Below are 17,406 nucleotides of genomic sequence, written 5' to 3'. Positions count from 1 at the left end.
GCTATTAGACCATTGGCCGTAACGACAATCGGCACAATGACAGCCGTATCGACATTCCACATGGCGACAACCTCGTGCGCTAAGTCAAGATACTTTATTTGTTTCTCTTTCTCAGCTTTCACGAGGTTCTCGTCATGCGGAACGGCGACATCGACTATCATCGCGCGGCGCGCTAATCGACCTATCACCACTATATCAGGCTTATTGGCTGCAATAGTCCTGTCAGTGATGATAGATCGATCCCAGTACAACGTGATATGGTCGTTTTCGAGAGCTGGGTCGGGCGCATACTTGTAGTACGGTACCTCAAGATCTACAAGTTTGTACTGCAGAGCAAGCTGCTGGTGGATGATCTTGGCCACTTGGTTATGTCTGTGCAAATATTCACCGTTAACCAAACGAGAACAACCAGAAATAATATGTCTGATAGACTCACCCGGATGGTGACATGCCTGACATATGTCAACCGTCCCGTCTCTCATAATATATCTCCGGTAGTTATTCGTAAGGATAACTTCGTCCATAATTGCACATACAAACCCTTCGGTTTCTCCAAATAAGTCACCGAAGCATAGCCAAGATACGGACGCTTTGAAGTCTACATCGGGGCCATGAAGAGCCCCGAAGATGCGTCCGTGTAGCTGTTTGCTCTGCCATACCTCCTTGCGATCATGGGTAGTTAGTAGCACAGGTTTGCGCCAGTTCTCATTTGCCAACGATAGCGGGGTGAGTCCTCTGTCCACTGCTACCACATCACGGTGCATACCCACGTCGCTTTTGAGAAAATATTCTCTGAGACTGTGGTGACACCTCGCGGTTGTGGAGCGTCTTTGCATTTAAGCCTCGACCACCACATTTCCGCGGGATGTACAGTCTCATCACCGACGCTCGCGGGTGATGCATTCGTTCTGCGGTCAACAGTGTGCGGACTCTCCTATCCAGGGCATCCAATTCAGTTTGAGTCCATTTGAGTATTCCGAAGGAGTACATCAGGACTGGCATGACCCAACCATTAAAGGCGCGAACCTTGTTGCCGCCCGATAAGGAACCTTTTAGAACCCTATTCAGGCGGCCAAAGAAACGCTCCCGTAATGATTGTTTCATGACAGCCACATTGATGCCTAACCCCTCCGCCATACCAAAGTATTTATATGTATCGTTTGCGGAGAGTGATCTCAGGTTTATAGAATCTGAGAGTTGTACTCCCTCAGATTCCACAATTCCTCCTCGCTTTACATGCATGACTGCACATTTGTCCACACCAAATTCCATCCTGATGCAACTACTGAAAGTTTCAGTGACCTTCAGTAGCTTCATCAGCTGCAATTCCGTGGTAGCAAACAGTTTCAGATCGTCCATATAAAGCAAATGGGATATAACCTGACCCCCTCTCCGCAAAGGATAACCCAGCCCCGAACCCTGTAGCAATGTGCTCAATGGGTTCAAGGCCAGGCAAAACCAAAGTGGACTCAAACTGTCACCCTGGAATATTCCCCGCTCGATCTTAATGGGATCGCCGGTCCCTTCAATTTGTCGACATCCTGGATAGTGAAGAACCGTTCTCCATTGCTCCATACATGACGCAAGAAAGGTGCGTAAAGTTGTATTTATTTTATACAACTCCAGCACCCTCCTAAGCCATGTATGGGGGACCGAGTCGTAGGCCTCCTTATAGTCTATCCAACATGTCGACAAATTCTTTCGGGATCGTCGAACCTGTTGGCTGATAACCATATCAGTGAGGAGCAGCTCCTTAGTAGCACGGGACCCCTTCTTACATCCATTTTGAGAAACTGACATAATTGAGTATTTTTCAATATGTTGATTTATTTTTAGTCTCAAAATAGATGTAAGAAGTTTATAGACCGTCGGTAAACTCGTGATCGGTCTATAATTTTTGGGTTCCGCGGTACTGCCTGATTTATGGAGCAGGTGGGTAATTCCTGTTGTTAGAAACTGTGTGAGCGACCCGGCTTCTAAGGATGACTGAAACTGCGATGCTAAACCGGAGTGTGAACTTTGCAGCCACTTTAACCAGAAATTGTGCAGTCCGTCCGGCCCTGGTGATTTCCAGTTCTGCATCGGACGGACTGCACAGGCTACATCGGAAGAGGTAATATTAACCTCCCCCATCTCTGGTATTTGTTCACACTCCCGTTCAACATCACGTGTCCAGTCACCCTCCTCGTGACAGACGGGCGTCGACCAGAGATTGCGCCAAAACATGTTTGTGGCATCATCATCCGGTCGGCTCCCGTCCATCACGCATTGCTCAGGTTGCTCCCAGGTTCCACATACCCACCTTTGGTCACTCTGGAACATACGATTCTGGGTATAACGTTCTACCCGTCGTTTATACCTTCGAATACGGCTCGCCCATGCACACACTTTTTGCTTCAGGAAGTCGACGCGCTCCGTGACACGTGATATATATTCATGAGGACTGAGTCCAGTCCATTCGTGGGAATGCACGTCTCACAAAGCGCATCACCCGAGGTCGGGTATTACCCTCCCTGAAGCAATATAGTTTGCCAATGAGTACTTCGGCCTCCCCGATACGACGCTCAATCCTTCATTGCCAGGCTGGTACCGCTGATTTTGGTCGTGTGGCTCTGTTGCTGTCAGGAAATTTGACATTAGCCACACGACATGCAGCAACAGCCGCACTACTATGTTTATTATTACTAATCATAAAAAATATTTAGAGCGTGAATAATTAAGTAAATTGAAGCTCACGCGCAATCGTCACGTTGTACGTAAACAATGTAAATAAAAACTTTGTAAGATAGAAAGTAGATGTTATGAACAACTTTTTACAGAAAAATAAAGCCGACTTCAAAAAACACTAACCTAACCTAACCTAACCTAACTAACCTAACCACTAACCTAACCGTCTTACCACAAAAACTTTTAAACGTCAGTTTAAGCCTTGTCTAAAAAAATGTCAAATTATGACGTTGACATATGGTTCATTTTGCAGCCACAATTTTTTTAGACAACTGTAAAACAAGCGTTTAAGTTTTTGTAGTAAGGCAAAGCGAAAAAAAAACTAATTCTAGGTGCATCGGCCTAGAAGTCGTTGTCAAAATTAACTTATGGACATCCAATAGACACCGACTTCTTGGCCGATGCACCTAAAATTAGTTTTTTTTTTCGGTTTTTAGTGTTTTTTGAAGTCGGTTTTATTTTTTTGTAAAAAGTTTTTCATAACATCTACTTTATACCTTACAAAGTTTTTGGCGGAGTAACCGCGTAACAAACATACAAAAAAAAAGAAAAAAAAATACGGTCGAATTGAGAACCTTTTTGGAAGTCGGTTAAAAATGCATGCCTAGCATGTGGCTACGCGGGTGCAACCACTAACACTGGGCAAGATCTTGTACCTACATTAATCGACAACTTGCGGCCTATCCTATCCCTCCTACTATTTTAGTACACTCAGCGACATATATACAATTTGAGCTATACACCTTTATAGATTGCAGTTTAAGACGTTCAGACATAAATAGTTGAATACTGCAATAAAATCTATCGGGTACCGTTCGATTCTAAAGGCGAGACCATCACAGTGACGCACACCGCACGTATCTCGCGGTGTACTCGCTCTAGCAAACAGTAACACATTGCGTACGAACATGTTTAAAATGTCTGCGAAACTGCAACCGCCGTACGCGGACACATGCTAGCTGTGGACTCGCGCCGATGAGTACAGAGTTCTTGTTCGCGAACATTTGTTCGCAAACAATTTTAACCAGCGAATGGTACCTTATAAAAAAAATCTCTTGGCAGTCGTAATGGGTAGTTAGAAGTCAAAAAGTGTGATATTCTACCTCTACAGTCTACACAGTATTTGGACTTGATATCTCATGTACTGATCTGTGAACTCGTAGATCAGTTTTTTTTTTTTTTTTTTTTTTTTTATGGGAAATCATCAAATGACCTCTCTCTCCCGCTGTGGGTGCAGCGTGAGGGAGTGTCAGACTCTTATGGCTGATTTACATTGAGTCAGTAACTGACGTCAGTCCACTGAAAAGTCAGTGCTGACCCGGCACTGCCATCGTGTAAATTGATTTGAAGTCAGTACAGTACTACTGACGAAACACTGACACTACACTGACTTCGTGTAAATAGCACGCGTCAGTTTTCGGCGCCTACACTGACGTCAGTTACTGACTCAATGTAAATCAGCCTTTACTGACTAAAACCCACCATGTTCCTTCTTAAGCCCTTTACCTACCAGCGCCGCGGTAACTCGCGCGAACAATCCCGCAGCCCCGGGTGTAAGCGCACCCTAACACATACGAAGGAATTTAACGGTAATGCGGCCTTACTTTATGCATCGTATTTACGGTTCGTACTGTTAGACGCTGCACTAGCATTTATGATTGAAAAAACTTTTTTAAATACAAGCTGTTAAAAAAAAGCGGTAAAGCTCAACATAAAGTTGCGGGCGTTATTTTTTTGTAACATTTTGTATCGTATTTTTTTTCTATTTTTTTTATGTTGTTTAGGCTAGCATAAAAAATCAAATTAATTTAAATAATGTGTTGAGATACCAAACCTAACACTGAAGTCTAAATGGGTATTTCTGTTACTGTTACAGCCTTTTTATCGTCCCACTGCTGGGCTGCGGCCTCCTCTCACACGGAGAAGGATTGAGCGTTAATCACCACGCTTGCTCAATGCGGGTTGGTGATTTCAGACTATATAGTCCAGGTTTCCTCAAGATGTTTTCCTTCACCTTTTTATCAGCCATTGGTGTCTAAGATATATTTAGAAAGTACATACAAACTTAGAAAAGTTGCATTGGTACTTGCCTGACCTGGAATCGAACCCACACACATAAATGGGTATTATGTTAGAAGAAAACTAAAAAAATCATATTAAACTTTGTGAATAAAAATGAATACTAAAGTAGTAAGTATGACAAGTAACACGTGTTTTCAGCTAATTAACTCTTACTATTTATATGACACAGAAGGTACGTACTTACATAATTTTATTAACATTAATTTAAAAAGATGTTCGCACCATATGTACAATTTTCCAAACACACATAAAAACAATGCGAAACCAAAAGCAAATAAAATTAAAATTAGTTTGAACGAAACATGCAAACATTTTTTTTCATCAAAGTTTTCAGTCGGTCTGATACCGGCTAAATACCTGAGCTATGTAATGTGCGTACTACCATTCATCTTCATACTGATTTATGAGCCCAAACAAACTATCGGCTGACTTAAAGATTGCAGTATGCGATTACTCTTAGAGAGATCTTTACCAAAACGCCTTAGGTATATACACGCAAGAGAACTTATTTTGGGAAACACAAATAAATACAATAAAATTTACCGCCATAGTCGTGAATCCAAGACTGCTTTTTCAATCACTTGACACAAAAACACACTAATCAGTATTTACACACTATATTAAATACTAATTTAAGTAGAAAAAAATCAAATTCACTACTAAATATTATTTTTCCGTTCGCGGTTATTTGTAACGCAGAGCGCATGCGCGCGTTTAGCTTCGCATTTCAAATGAAGTGACGCGCGACGCTCGGAGGAAGTTTGTCTGCGAGTGACGTCATTTAGAAACCGGTTGGAGAATGTTTCGGTTTTTTATAAGTTAGCGCTTCAAGCGGTTGAAAGTTGTGAAAAGCTTAGCTAAGCAATCGCTTGAAAACTTTTATCTGGAGAATATGTTTGTCGTTTTGACAGCTTTTGAAAGGCTTGGGCTAACTAAGCAGCGCTTGACGTAAAATATCCTCTTCATCACTCATCTTCATCACACATCCGAGTACCTAAACATACCTAAAAGTCCACGGCTTGAGGAAACCTAGACTCTGGAATCTCTGGAAGACTCTGGAATTGCCTCCGACTCTCGCGCACGTAGTGATTAACAGTCATTCGTTCTCTGTGCCTATGTGAAGAATCAGCAGCAAATGATAAAAATCTGACGATGAAGGCCACACCCAAACCGTCTGTCTGAAGATTTTTTGATAAGTTTTTAAAGACACATTAAAATTGAGGAAACTTTCGAAGTTAAAAACGTCATAAAATACTTTGGGCTCTACTTATAGCGCTAATAATGAGATCACGCCGCATATCTGATAATGTTAAACACTATTTTATGTTTTTCCTGCCTCAGTTGTAACTCCAACCATAAATTCAATGTTTTTCCTTCTTCAACTAATGATACATTGACTATTATTGATACAAATTAATTAGCTATCCTCCAGCGCTTTATTAAATAAGCTTACTTTTTCCGCGGTTTCACCCGCGTCCCGTGGGAACTGCTGCCCCTACGGAGATAAAATATAGCCTATGCTACTCGGGAAGACTGTAATTGGTTCAGTAGTTTCGGAACCTTAAAAATGTTTCCTCCTCTTTATTATATTTCGTATTAAGTAGTATAGATAAAGTAATTTAAACATAGTTAAGCGCTAAAGCGGCTTAAAACCAAAACAGTCGGAGGTGTGCGCGGGGGCTTGTCGTGTGACGTCACGTCTCTGTGTGCGTACACTGTCTATGTGTGCGTGAACCTTGCGTCCTCTTTTGTAGACAATTTTCCACGGTGAAGCAAAGACAATGGATGCATGACGTGAGTATTGGCGGGAAAAAATGGCAGGCAATTTTTTTTTATATTTCATTTTATTACCTACTACCTTCTGCCAGCGACTTCGTCCGCGTTAGATTCGGACTTTGTGCAAAGAGAGGAAGAAATAATAATCACCAGCCTATCCAATTATCTATATCTATGCGTACCTAGCCTATTACTACTTAGCTTTAATCACTAAGGCTGCACACGCGACGGAAGCTTAAAAAATGGAGTAACTTCTCCCGTTTTCCCAACATTTTCCGTCACTGCTCTGCTCCTATTGATCGTAGCGTGATGAAAAGTATCCTATAACCTGCCCAGGAATATGAAGAATGTTTGTACCAAATTTCATTAAAATCCGTCGAGTAGTTTTTGTTTCCATAACGAACATACAAACAGACAGACAGACAGACAGACAAAAATTTTTACTGATTGCATTTTTGGCATCAGTATCGATCACTAATCACCCCCTGATAGTTATTTTGGAAATATATTCAATGTACAGAATTGACCTCTCTACAGATTTATCATAAGTATAGATTCTTAAGAATAGTGATTACGTGATAAGTAATTAAAATAGAAACAAAATAATTACTTATTGACCCTCATTGTATATTTAAAAAGTGTGATTAATATGTAATTAAAAAGTTTACTAGGTAACAAAGTACCTATGTACCTATTGAATGTTTTTAAATTATTTTTCTTGTTAATAATACTAGGTAAGTCTGATACCAGTCTAACCAAGGGGTTGCCCGGGTAACTGGGTTGAGGGGGTCAGATAGGGCAGTCAGTGGCGGGGCAAGACCTAAACTTGATGTGGGCAAGACCGATTTCGCGAGGCCTTGTTCTATGGCGACCTGAAGACGGATTCTTTAAAATAACAAAAAACGGTTGTCTGTAAAGTCGGTTTACTGACGATAGTCGAACGTGACAACGTCATAAGAAATTGATCGTCAGGGGCCCGATTCTCCTAAGTTAATAATGTCAAAATCGAATAGTAATCGAATCGCAATACGATCGTAATAGCAGTTTTAACCATATCAGGCATTCTGCTACTAATAAAAGACCAATCGTATTCGATTGACATTTGATTGGTGTGCGATTGGTATGCTATTTTGGTAATTTTGGTCTATACGGTAGTTTGCCGTGCAATCATTTTGCAATCGTAAAACATTTGCAGACAAAATGATTCATTATTGAATGACAGAAAAGAATAAAAACGTTTATTTCAAAGAAAAAATAGCGGAATGCCACATACGCTTCAATAGTAATCGAGTCGGGATTGGATCTCAGTCAAATCGAGTCGAACCTCAATCGAAGGTCGCTTAAGTAAAATTAGGAGAATCGGGCCCCTGATGTCGAACGTTGCCGAACGCGGAGGCCGATCGTGCCTCTTTGTTGCTCGTTGCGTGCTCTCGCTTGCACTTCAAACCTTAAACGGAACGCCTCAGAGCGAGGTAACGCCGCATGAGTCATGTTTTTTCGTGCGTGCAGCCGTCTCCATCGATTTATAAGACGTTGTCACGTCAAAAGAAAAATATATTTTATAAAAATTGGTGTCAATTAAATTGGCCCGAAGTGTTTTGTCGTCAACCGCAGCTAAGAACCAATCCCGAGTGACGGCTATGACGCGATGCGCTGCGGGCCAATCACCGCTTTACCGCCGCCCTCGCGCTCCCTTCATACCACCAAAGGGACCCAATAAATCACTTCTGCGCAGGTGAAAGTCAGGGCTCGACTTCCGTGCCGGTAACTGTACTTAACTAGCAAACGACAAGTCAGTACATGAACGCGCGATTGATTATTTAAAATGTGTAGGTAGTTAGAAAAAGTAATCTCGTAATCTTGATTGCAACTACAATTTGTAGTTAGTAAAACCTACAATCGCTGCACTAGCGGACTGATGCTATTTATTTTAATTATGAAAGCACGAATATTCGACAATATATCACTGAACACATATTTAATATCGAAAGAATCATTACCTTTATCGTCGCAATTATCGTTGCTATAAACAATTTACACCACATTCACTTTTCACTGCACTTCATACTTGAAAATATGTAAATACTAGCTTTTGCCCGCAACTTCGTTCGCGTGGAATAGTGACTACCAGCAGATTTTTGATTTGACCAATAGATGGCGCTATATGTCCGGAATAATTTTATTTTTATTTTTTTTGTAATAAAAACTATCCTATGTCCTTTCTCAAGTTTCAAACTATGTCTGTACCAAATTTCACACAAATCGGTTCAGTAGTTTAGGCGTGAAGAAAAGACAGACAGACAGACAGACAGACAGAAAGACAAACAGACAGACAGACAGAGTTACTTTCGCATTTATAATATTAGTTTGGATATTATTGAATAGCAGCTGTTTACGCGGACGCATCGCTCACTCAAGTGGGAGAGAGACAGATGTCGAACGCTGCCGAACGCGTAGGCCGATTGTGCGATGGAACGCCTCAGAGCGAGGTAACGCCTCAGAGCGAGGTAACGCCGCATGAGTCATGTTTTTTCGTGCGTGCAGCCGGCTCCATCGATTTATAAGACGTTGTCACGTCAAAAACTAACAAAACAATTAACACTGCCAAGTTTTTATTCATAAAAATACAAATTAGATTAAAGTCGCTGGCAGAAGCTAGTATTGAATAACACAATTATACGTTTCTATTTAGTGCCGGTTTTAACTCTACCAGCGCCCTGGGCGAAATTTCTACGGCGCCCTCCAACTGCAATTCAAACCCATAGGAAAAACAGAGACATATGCAGTTACCGATTGCGCGAGCGAAGCGAGCGCGAATTTTTTTTTATAGTTAACAAGTCAAAGCAAAAAATATGTAAAATGTAGCCCAATCGTACATAAGTTATTGCTGGTTGGTTGGTAAAGGCGAAAATACGGGAATAATAGCTTTTGATTACGCGAGCGAAGCGAGCGCGAAATTTTTTTTAATATTTTAGAACTCAAAACAAAAATTACTTAAAATGTAGCCCAAACGTACGTATAACACTCTGTTGACGCCTACGTATTACAATTTTGGGACTTAAAGTAGTACCGTAAATAAGAAAGTTCATATGGAAACTATAAGGTACTTTCTTATTAATAAAAGGACTTAAAAACGACGCTACCTTTTTGCTAGGGTAGACTAAAAAATGTTTACACTGACAATGAAAACACCTGTAAAGTGAAGCAAGCCCGAAAAGTTTTGGGTTTTGGATCAGTAAAAGTCCTAAAGATATATAATAAAAGGCAACTGTGAAGTGAAGAAGCCGCGAGCGAAGGGAGCGCGAATTTTTGTGAGTATTGGGACATTAAAAGTAGCTATATGTGATAAAAAAGTTAAGTGTAAAGTAAAGAAACCGCGAGCGAAGCGAGCGCGAAAATTTTTGAGTTCCGGGACATAAAAGTAGTGTTTGTTCGAGAACATGTTCACAACAAAATTGATTCATATCTTTTATTTTACTCTCGCTTTAAAAAATTTTGAGGCGCGAGGCCCCTTGTACCGCGAGGCCGTACCTAGGCGGTGGCCCACGTCGCCCACGCCTAACGCCGCCTCTGAGGGCAGTCGCTCCTTGTAAAGCACTGGTACTCCGCTACATCCGGTTACACTGGAAGCCGACCCCAACATAGTTGGGAAAAAGGCTCGGAGGATGATGATGAATTCATACTAGGTATGTATGTTAGTCTTTAAGATCTATGGGCCAATGTAGCTTGTAAATAAAAAGGTAAGGTAAAGGTTTTGATTTGGTATAAAAGTATTTATTAAACAACAATTATTGTGAATGAATACACTTTATATGTTTATTCAAGTTCGAATTGTTGGAGAATGTCTGTAACAAAGAGAAACATAAGTTTAAAATAAAGACACGGGTGGAGCCGCTGTGATAAGCTGAAAAAATACAAACATCCAAATAAATGAGCTCCTTCTTTTGTGCGAAGTCGGTTCTTAAAAACCCTTACGAACTCGCACACGAAGGGTTCTATCCATGCCATTATCTAGTATTTTTATAGCAACAATTTTCCGTCCCATCGCGCTACGAGAGTGAAGGAATAGTGAGTGCACCTGTGTCCAAGCAAATGTGCGAGCACTATAATATGTCCTGCGCAGCTGGCTGATCTCCTTATATGAGAACAGCGGCCGTAGCCGACAATCGGCTAGGAGGACATATCATTAAGATTATTTTTTACCTTTTAAGTTAAGTGCTTACTTAAAAGGTAAAAAATAAACTTTAGAAAAAAGTCGTGGTGGCCTAGTGGGTAAAGGACCAATCTCTCAAGTATGAGGGCGCGGGTTCGATCCCAGGTCAGGCAAGTACCAATGCAACTTTTCTAAGTCTGTATGTACTTTCTAAGTATATCTTAGACACCATTGGCTGTGTTTCGGATGGCACGTTAAACTGTAGGTCCCGGCTGTCATTGAACATCCTTGGCAGTCGTTACAGGTAGTCAGAAGCCAGTAAGTCTGACACCAGTCTAACCAAGGGGTATCGGGTTGCCCGGGTAACTGGGTTGAGGAGGTCAGATAGGCAGTCGCTTCTTGGAAAGCACTGGTACTCAGCTGAATCCGGTTAGACTGGAAGCCGACCCCAACATGATTGGGAAAAAGGCTCGGAGGATGATGATGAAGTTAAGTGCTTACTTTTTTAAAATGGGAAATCATCAAATGACCTCTAACGCTGTGGGTGCAGCGTGAGGGAGTGTCAGACTCATTCTGACTAAAACCCACCATGTTCCTTCTTAAGCCCTTTATGTACCAGTGCCGCGGTAACTCGCGCGAACAATCCCGCAGCCCGTGAAGTACTTGGTACTAATATAGATAGATACAAACCTTATCACAATGGGTACAGCGGTACTCAGTCCCATGTCTTGCATTTACGTGGTTACTCAAAGCCGTTTCATTTGAAAACTTTTTAGTGCACTCCTTACATGAATACCTGAAAATATGACAATATCTGTATTTTTATACTAGAGAAGAAACAATTTTGTGTGTTTATACCGTAGATAGAGGCTCCGATACTATTGAACAGAATTGAAAAATTCGTTCACCGTTTTCCCGCGGGAAAACGGCTAGTATTAAATAACATAAGTTCTGCATTTCTGCACAGATTTATCACTATTACATGTCAAAGATTCGTCTTGATTGATTGGTGATATTATTTTGAAAATAATGGGCTCGTTCCACAGGAGGCGTACTTAAGGGTGGAGCTAGCAACGTTCCTCGTCCTCCGAACACCCGATTTTTGACGACGCTACTTTATTAGGAGATTTTGAGACCATTTTTTGTAATGCCAAAATCGTTGACCCGAACGTATCGTTAGTTCACTCGTAACTGATCGTTTTGGTACGAATTTGACCTAGATGAAGGCGCCTAACCTACCTGCACTATGGCATACATAATATTTTTTGTCGAATTGGTTCAACTGTGTATTATCAATCAAACTGAGAACCTCCATTTTTTAAATTCGTTTTGTAACACTAATACCACAGATTACTTATAGGTACCTACTGTAAATACCACAGATACTCACATATCACTGCCCAAAGCATGTTTAACGGACTCTTTAAAATGTCTCTTCAAGCTCTTAGCAGTGTTATAGTGCGTGTGACACTCTACACAATAGTGCAGACTGCACATCTCATGTACTGACGCGTGCGCACGTAAGTTAGACTTAGTGGCGAAACTGCGGCCGCACTGTGCACAAGAGAAGGGTTTTACACCGGAATGTGACCTGCAGACAAGAATATAAATATATAGTTAAATATCTGTACAAAAAATTGGCAAAAAGGGCTCATGAAAAAAAATAGCTCATGACAAAATAGGGTCCAAGATTGAAAAGGATTCATGACTAAAAAGGGTTCAAGGGTTCATGACGAAAAGGGGTTCACGTCATGACTAAGAAGGGTTCATGTTATGGCTAAAAGGGATCAAGGTATGACTAAAAAGGGTTCAAGGGTTCATGACTAAAACAGGGTTCACTACCCAACATAGTGTATTTAACCGACTCCCTAAAATGTCTCTTCAAGCTCTTAGCAGTGTTATAGTGCGTGTGACACTCTACACAATAGTGCAGACTGCACATCTCATGTACTGACGCGTGCGCACGTAAGTTACACTTAGTGGCGAAACTGCGGCCGCACTGTGCACAAGAGAAGGGTTTTACACCGGAATGTGACCTGTAAATGATGACAAAAAGTCTATCTATGTAGATATGTATGAAAGAAAGTCGTGTTAGTAATTCTACTTGGTAGTAAAGAATCGCTGAACCGTTTAAGCTGAAAATTAGACAGGAGATCGCTTATAGTTCCCAGCGGGGCCCAGAAGGTCTGCCGGGGCTGCGGGATTGTGTGCGAAAGAGTTACCGGGCCCTGGTCAGAGAGTCTGACCTTACCTCACCGCTGCTAACCCGCAGCGGGAGGGGTCATTAGATGATTTTTGACGTCGTTAAAAAAAAGGTTTTAGTTACCAGCCTATGGGCAGCAGTTATCTCGGGACGCGGGTGAAACCGCGGACGAAAGCTAGTGTCAAAGTCAAAGTCAAGGTAGGAATATTTTATTTATTTCCCCGGGAAGCAGCTAGTAAGTAAATAATAAACTTCGAATACACCTTACCTCATATGAACAGTCAATCTCTGCTTGCTAGCAAATTTCCTATCGCATTGATCACAGCAATATTTCCTTTCAGCCTTATGTACTTTCATATGGATTTTCAAGGAATGTTCATTGCTGAAACATACATATATATCGGGTGTGTCGTTCATAATCACATTAAATGAAATGCGTTAATATACTGGTTAATATATGTCGATTAACACAAAGATAAAAGAAAAATACGTAAAAATAAAAAAATGATTTTTTCAAACAAAGTAAATGGAATAAAAATGTGCAAAAATTAGAACACCATATAAAAGTCAGTCATTACAAACAACTGAATTTCTCCCTTGAAAACTGACAGCTGTCAACTGATCAAAACATACGATACTCCTAACTTTATCTCTGCTTTACACATGATGTTGTAAATTATAAAAACGAAAAATGACTCCTGTGGTCAAACCACTGAATGGATTAGGTTATTTTTTTACAATTCGCCATAGAATATCATAAAGTATATGCGATATGATTTAATGTGATTGTGAACGACACACCCGATATACAGAGATACACATTACATCTGCATATCCTACTTCCTACTAATATTTTAGTATTATAGTATTTTCTACGCTTTCACGCAAAAACGACTTACTTAACTGACCATCATGACACTTGAAACTTTGTTTGTGCACATATTCTTGGTGGTACTAGACAAGAATTAACATAGGCTACTTTTTATCAACACACCACGCGGGGGAAGCCGCGGGCGGAAGCTAATACTATTACACTAAGGGCTCCAAAACTCCTGAACCGATTTAGAAAATTCTTTCACTGTTGTCAAGCTACAGTCTTCCCGAGTAACATAGGCTATATTTTATCCCAGTACGGGCAGTAGTTCCCACGGGACGCGGGTGCAACCGCTGGCAAAAAGCTGGTGTCATTTATTTTTATTTTTATTTAGCCTGTGCTGTCCCACTGCTGGGCAAAGGCCTCACCCATAGCCTTCCATATTTCCCTATCTGTCGTCATTTGTGGCCTTGTGGAAGTTGTCTAGGTCTAAAATATTGCTATAAAATATATTTTTTCCTTACCTAAATATCTTGCCACACTCTTCACAAGCCACAGGCTGTATTGTACCACCGCATTTGTACCTATGGCTGGTACAGTGAGACCATCTTTTGAACACGTGGCTACATAGCATACATTTGAAGCGGCGTTTATGAGCTAACATATGTTGTGAGAGAACATCTTGTGATTTGAAGCGTAGACAACATATAGTGCATTTGTTTGGACCAGCAACCTGAAAGGTTAGTATATATATGATTGGCAATAGCATGATCAACTATGCAGAAAATTGTTATTATATGAACAGTTCCCGTGGTTCTCGCATTCTGAGAGAACTAATTCCCGCACGTGGAGAAAAAGTCAGCCTGTCCTTTCTGAGACCCTAGAATCTATATTGGGCTTACTTTAGATTGATATTCTAGAGATGACATTTTCGAAGAGAACACTGCTGACGGAAAAAGTTATTTGATATTAAATTCCAAGCGCGCTTGCAGGTGGCCCATATATCACATAGCTTCTGCCAGCGGTTTCACTCGCATCCTGTGTGAACCTCTGCACGAACCCGGTAAACCCCGATAGGTATATATAGGTTCCCTCGATAAACGGGCTTTCTAACACTGAAAGATTTTTCTAATCGGAACAGTAGTTCCTGAGATAAGCGCGTTCGAGAAAACAAACAAACTCTTCAGCTTTATAATATTAGTATAGATTTCAAGCTCGCGCGCATGTGGCCCATATATCGGGTGTGTCGTTCACAATCACATTAAATTCTATCGCATATACTTTATGATATTCTATGGCGAATTGTAAAAAAAATAACCTAATCCATTCAGTGGTTTAGCCACAGGAGTCATTTTTCATTTTTATAATTTACAACATCATGTGTAAAGCAGAGATAAAGTTAGGAGTATCGAATGTTTTGATCAGTTGACAGCTGTCAGTTTTCGAGGGAGAATTCATGGAGAATTACAGTTGTTTGTAATGATGACTGACTTTTATATGGTGTTCTATAGTTCGGCCATTCAGAGAATGCGTTCCTGACACGTCGCGATTGAACTGACGACGTAACTTTGCAATGGCGTTGCAGTTACGATAAAAATATTTTTGCTGGTTGTTTACCGTTTTAACAATTGAGGAGCATTAAAACAACATTATTATATCAATAATCAATGAATGTAGTTACGTCGTCAGTTCAATCGCGACGTGTCAGGAACGCATTCTCTGAATGGCCGAACTATAATTTTCGCACATTTTTATTCTATTTACTATGTTGGAAAAATTCATTTTTTTATTTTTACGTATTTTTCTTTTTTCTTTGTGTTAATGGACATATATTAACCAGTATATTAACGCATTTCATTTAATGTGATTATGAACGACACACCCGATATTACATTAACCTTGAAAACAGACTAGCTAGATAAAGCCTGAGATACCTACACACCGGCTACTTTTTATCCAGGTGCGGCAAGTAATACACTCGTGTCGCAGGTGACTGCGGGGAACGGCTAGTAAACAATATTTACCTACCTCAGTATGTCTTATTCTATGTTCATCAAATACATCACTGGTCAAAAACCCGATGCCACATAAATCACATTGAAACTCAAACTCTTTATATTTTAACTTTTTCAATTCAACCTCTTTCATTTGCTGTTCTAAATTCAAATATTCAACTTCGAAATTCAACTTGTTGAATTCAAATTCTTTTCTGTTCTTTCTTTCTCTTTTTATGATTACATCTTCTGTTTTTAAATCTTCATTTTTTATTTCATTTTCAGCGTGATCTATTTCTTCAGTTATATTTTTGTCTTCTATATTAAATAGGGGTATATCAATCTGAGGGTTATGAACTATATTGAAATTGTATAGACTTTTGTGCTTGCTTGAATCTGCAGTTGAATTCTGAAAGAAAGATAAAGAGTCATTTACACACAGTAGGCTAAAAATCAGCACCCAAAAACGTTATTACGGTTAGTCAGAAATCATATCTTGGGGAATATGGTTGCCTGGGTAACTGGGTTGAGGTCAGATAGGCAGTGGCTCCTTGTAAAACACTGGTATTTAACTGCATCCAGTTAGACTCGAAGCCAACCTAAAATAGTTGGGAAAAGGCGAGCCAGATGTTATTTTTTAATACCTACATTTTTCATTTGTAATACTATTGCATATTGGTGTGAATAAATAAATTAACATTACCTTATTACGTACATTTTCTTCCGATTCCAGTAACATAGTCACAACAGCCACTGCTTTTCTCAAAGCAGACTTGCACCAAATGCAAAGAAAGAATTTTCCGTTCCTATTCTGAAATAAGTTTCATGAATTAGTTGGGAACGCTAATAAACAAACTACCTACTGAACGGATTTGAAAAATTCTTTCACTGTTCTAAAGCTACACTTTTCCCAAGTCACAGAGAGGCTATATTTTATCCCACGTTACGCGAGTGAAACCGCGGTAGAAAGAAAGAAAGAAAATAAATTTTATTGCGCAACCAAAGACGCATACCACAAACTTAATTAATTAGACACAGAAATAATAATAGAAGGGGAAAATATGCGTCTTAAAGTGCGTAATATGGCACTAGCTCAGCATAATGCTGCGACCCGAAACGAGACAGGGTCCCAGCGCTGGTTTTCAGCGACAGCCGATAAATTCGATAAAACGGCTAGTATTATTATAAATTATCCCGGCCCAACCTCATTGCTGACAGTGACTAATGATGGTCACGATCCCCAATCTATGGGGGAACGACTTTGATGATGATGATGATGATGATTATTATAAAAACAATTTACAAAGATCGACTTACTTTCAATTTAAGAACTTGAATGAAAAGTTCAATATAACATGTTGCATCGGTCACAGGTACTTTATCATCGGTGGCTAGACAAATTCTGCACTGTTTTAAATTAGTTTCAGTCATTTTTATGTTTTAATTTATGAAATACAAATCTTTGTTTATATTGTTTATAACGTCAGCTGATTTGATTGTGTTTCCGTCAAGTTGGCATATTGGTTACGTTACACAGACTAATACTTTCCACTCATATTCTCATAACAGCACTGATATTTTTTCGAAAAATTACGGTTTTTTTCTTACTGGAGCCTAAAATCCATTGTATCAAACAAATATTGTTTTGACGTATCCG

The 17,406-nt window shown here is 40.1% G+C and overlaps 2 protein-coding genes across 8 annotated transcripts in view; both read right to left on the bottom strand.

Annotated features, from left to right (window-relative positions):
* The window catches only part of LOC124644558 (solute carrier family 2, facilitated glucose transporter member 1-like), a 36,336-nt gene extending 30,790 nt beyond the window's left edge, over positions 1-5,546 (bottom strand). The window contains exon 1 of the mRNA XM_047184005.1: positions 5,353-5,546. Coding sequence (XP_047039961.1) covers positions 5,353-5,358 — 6 coding nt within the window. The 5' untranslated portion in view covers positions 5,359-5,546. The remainder of the gene's footprint in view (positions 1-5,352) is intronic.
* Positions 5,547-10,337: 4,791 nt separating this feature from the next.
* LOC124644686 (oocyte zinc finger protein XlCOF26-like) lies at positions 10,338-17,357 on the bottom strand. 7 transcript variants are annotated; one of them, XR_006986096.1, is made up of 8 exons: positions 17,067-17,267; positions 16,453-16,560; positions 15,784-16,158; positions 14,280-14,488; positions 13,210-13,323; positions 12,129-12,774; positions 11,429-11,534; positions 10,338-10,430 (listed from the first exon to the last, which is right to left on the bottom strand). XR_006986096.1 is itself a non-coding variant. In XM_047184191.1 (8 exons), exons 1-8 carry the CDS (start codon positions 17,178-17,180, stop codon positions 10,374-10,376), a joined length of 1,284 nt encoding a protein of 427 aa, XP_047040147.1. In that variant the 5' UTR covers positions 17,181-17,357; the 3' UTR covers positions 10,338-10,373. The 7 variants fall into 7 exon arrangements, 6 of the variants coding, with proteins under 6 accessions (XP_047040147.1, XP_047040148.1, XP_047040149.1 ...); XM_047184191.1 differs by having other exon boundaries at positions 12,129-12,329; positions 17,067-17,357; XM_047184192.1 differs by having other exon boundaries at positions 12,129-12,329; positions 16,465-16,560; positions 17,067-17,270.
* Positions 17,358-17,406: the final 49 nt, after the last annotated feature.

This window comes from Helicoverpa zea, chromosome 30 (assembly GCF_022581195.2).
Source record: "Helicoverpa zea isolate HzStark_Cry1AcR chromosome 30, ilHelZeax1.1, whole genome shotgun sequence".
Classification (NCBI taxonomy): Eukaryota; Metazoa; Arthropoda; class Insecta; order Lepidoptera; family Noctuidae; genus Helicoverpa; species Helicoverpa zea.
The sequence above is the reverse complement of the archived record's forward strand: the minus strand, read 5'-3'. Positions and strand labels throughout refer to the sequence as shown.

Coding starts and splice junctions, on each gene's coding strand:
- LOC124644686 (XM_047184191.1), bottom strand. CDS start 17,180: ATGACTGAAACTAATTTAAAACAGTGCAGAATTTGTCTAGCCACCGAT. Junction 13,324..14,279: donor GAGTGTGGCAAGATATTTAG/GTAAGGAAAAAA, acceptor TGTATGTTTCAG/CAATGAACATTCCTTGAAAA. Junction 11,535..12,128: donor CATGCTTTGGGCAGTGATAT/GTGAGTATCTGT, acceptor TCATATTTTCAG/GTATTCATGTAAGGAGTGCA.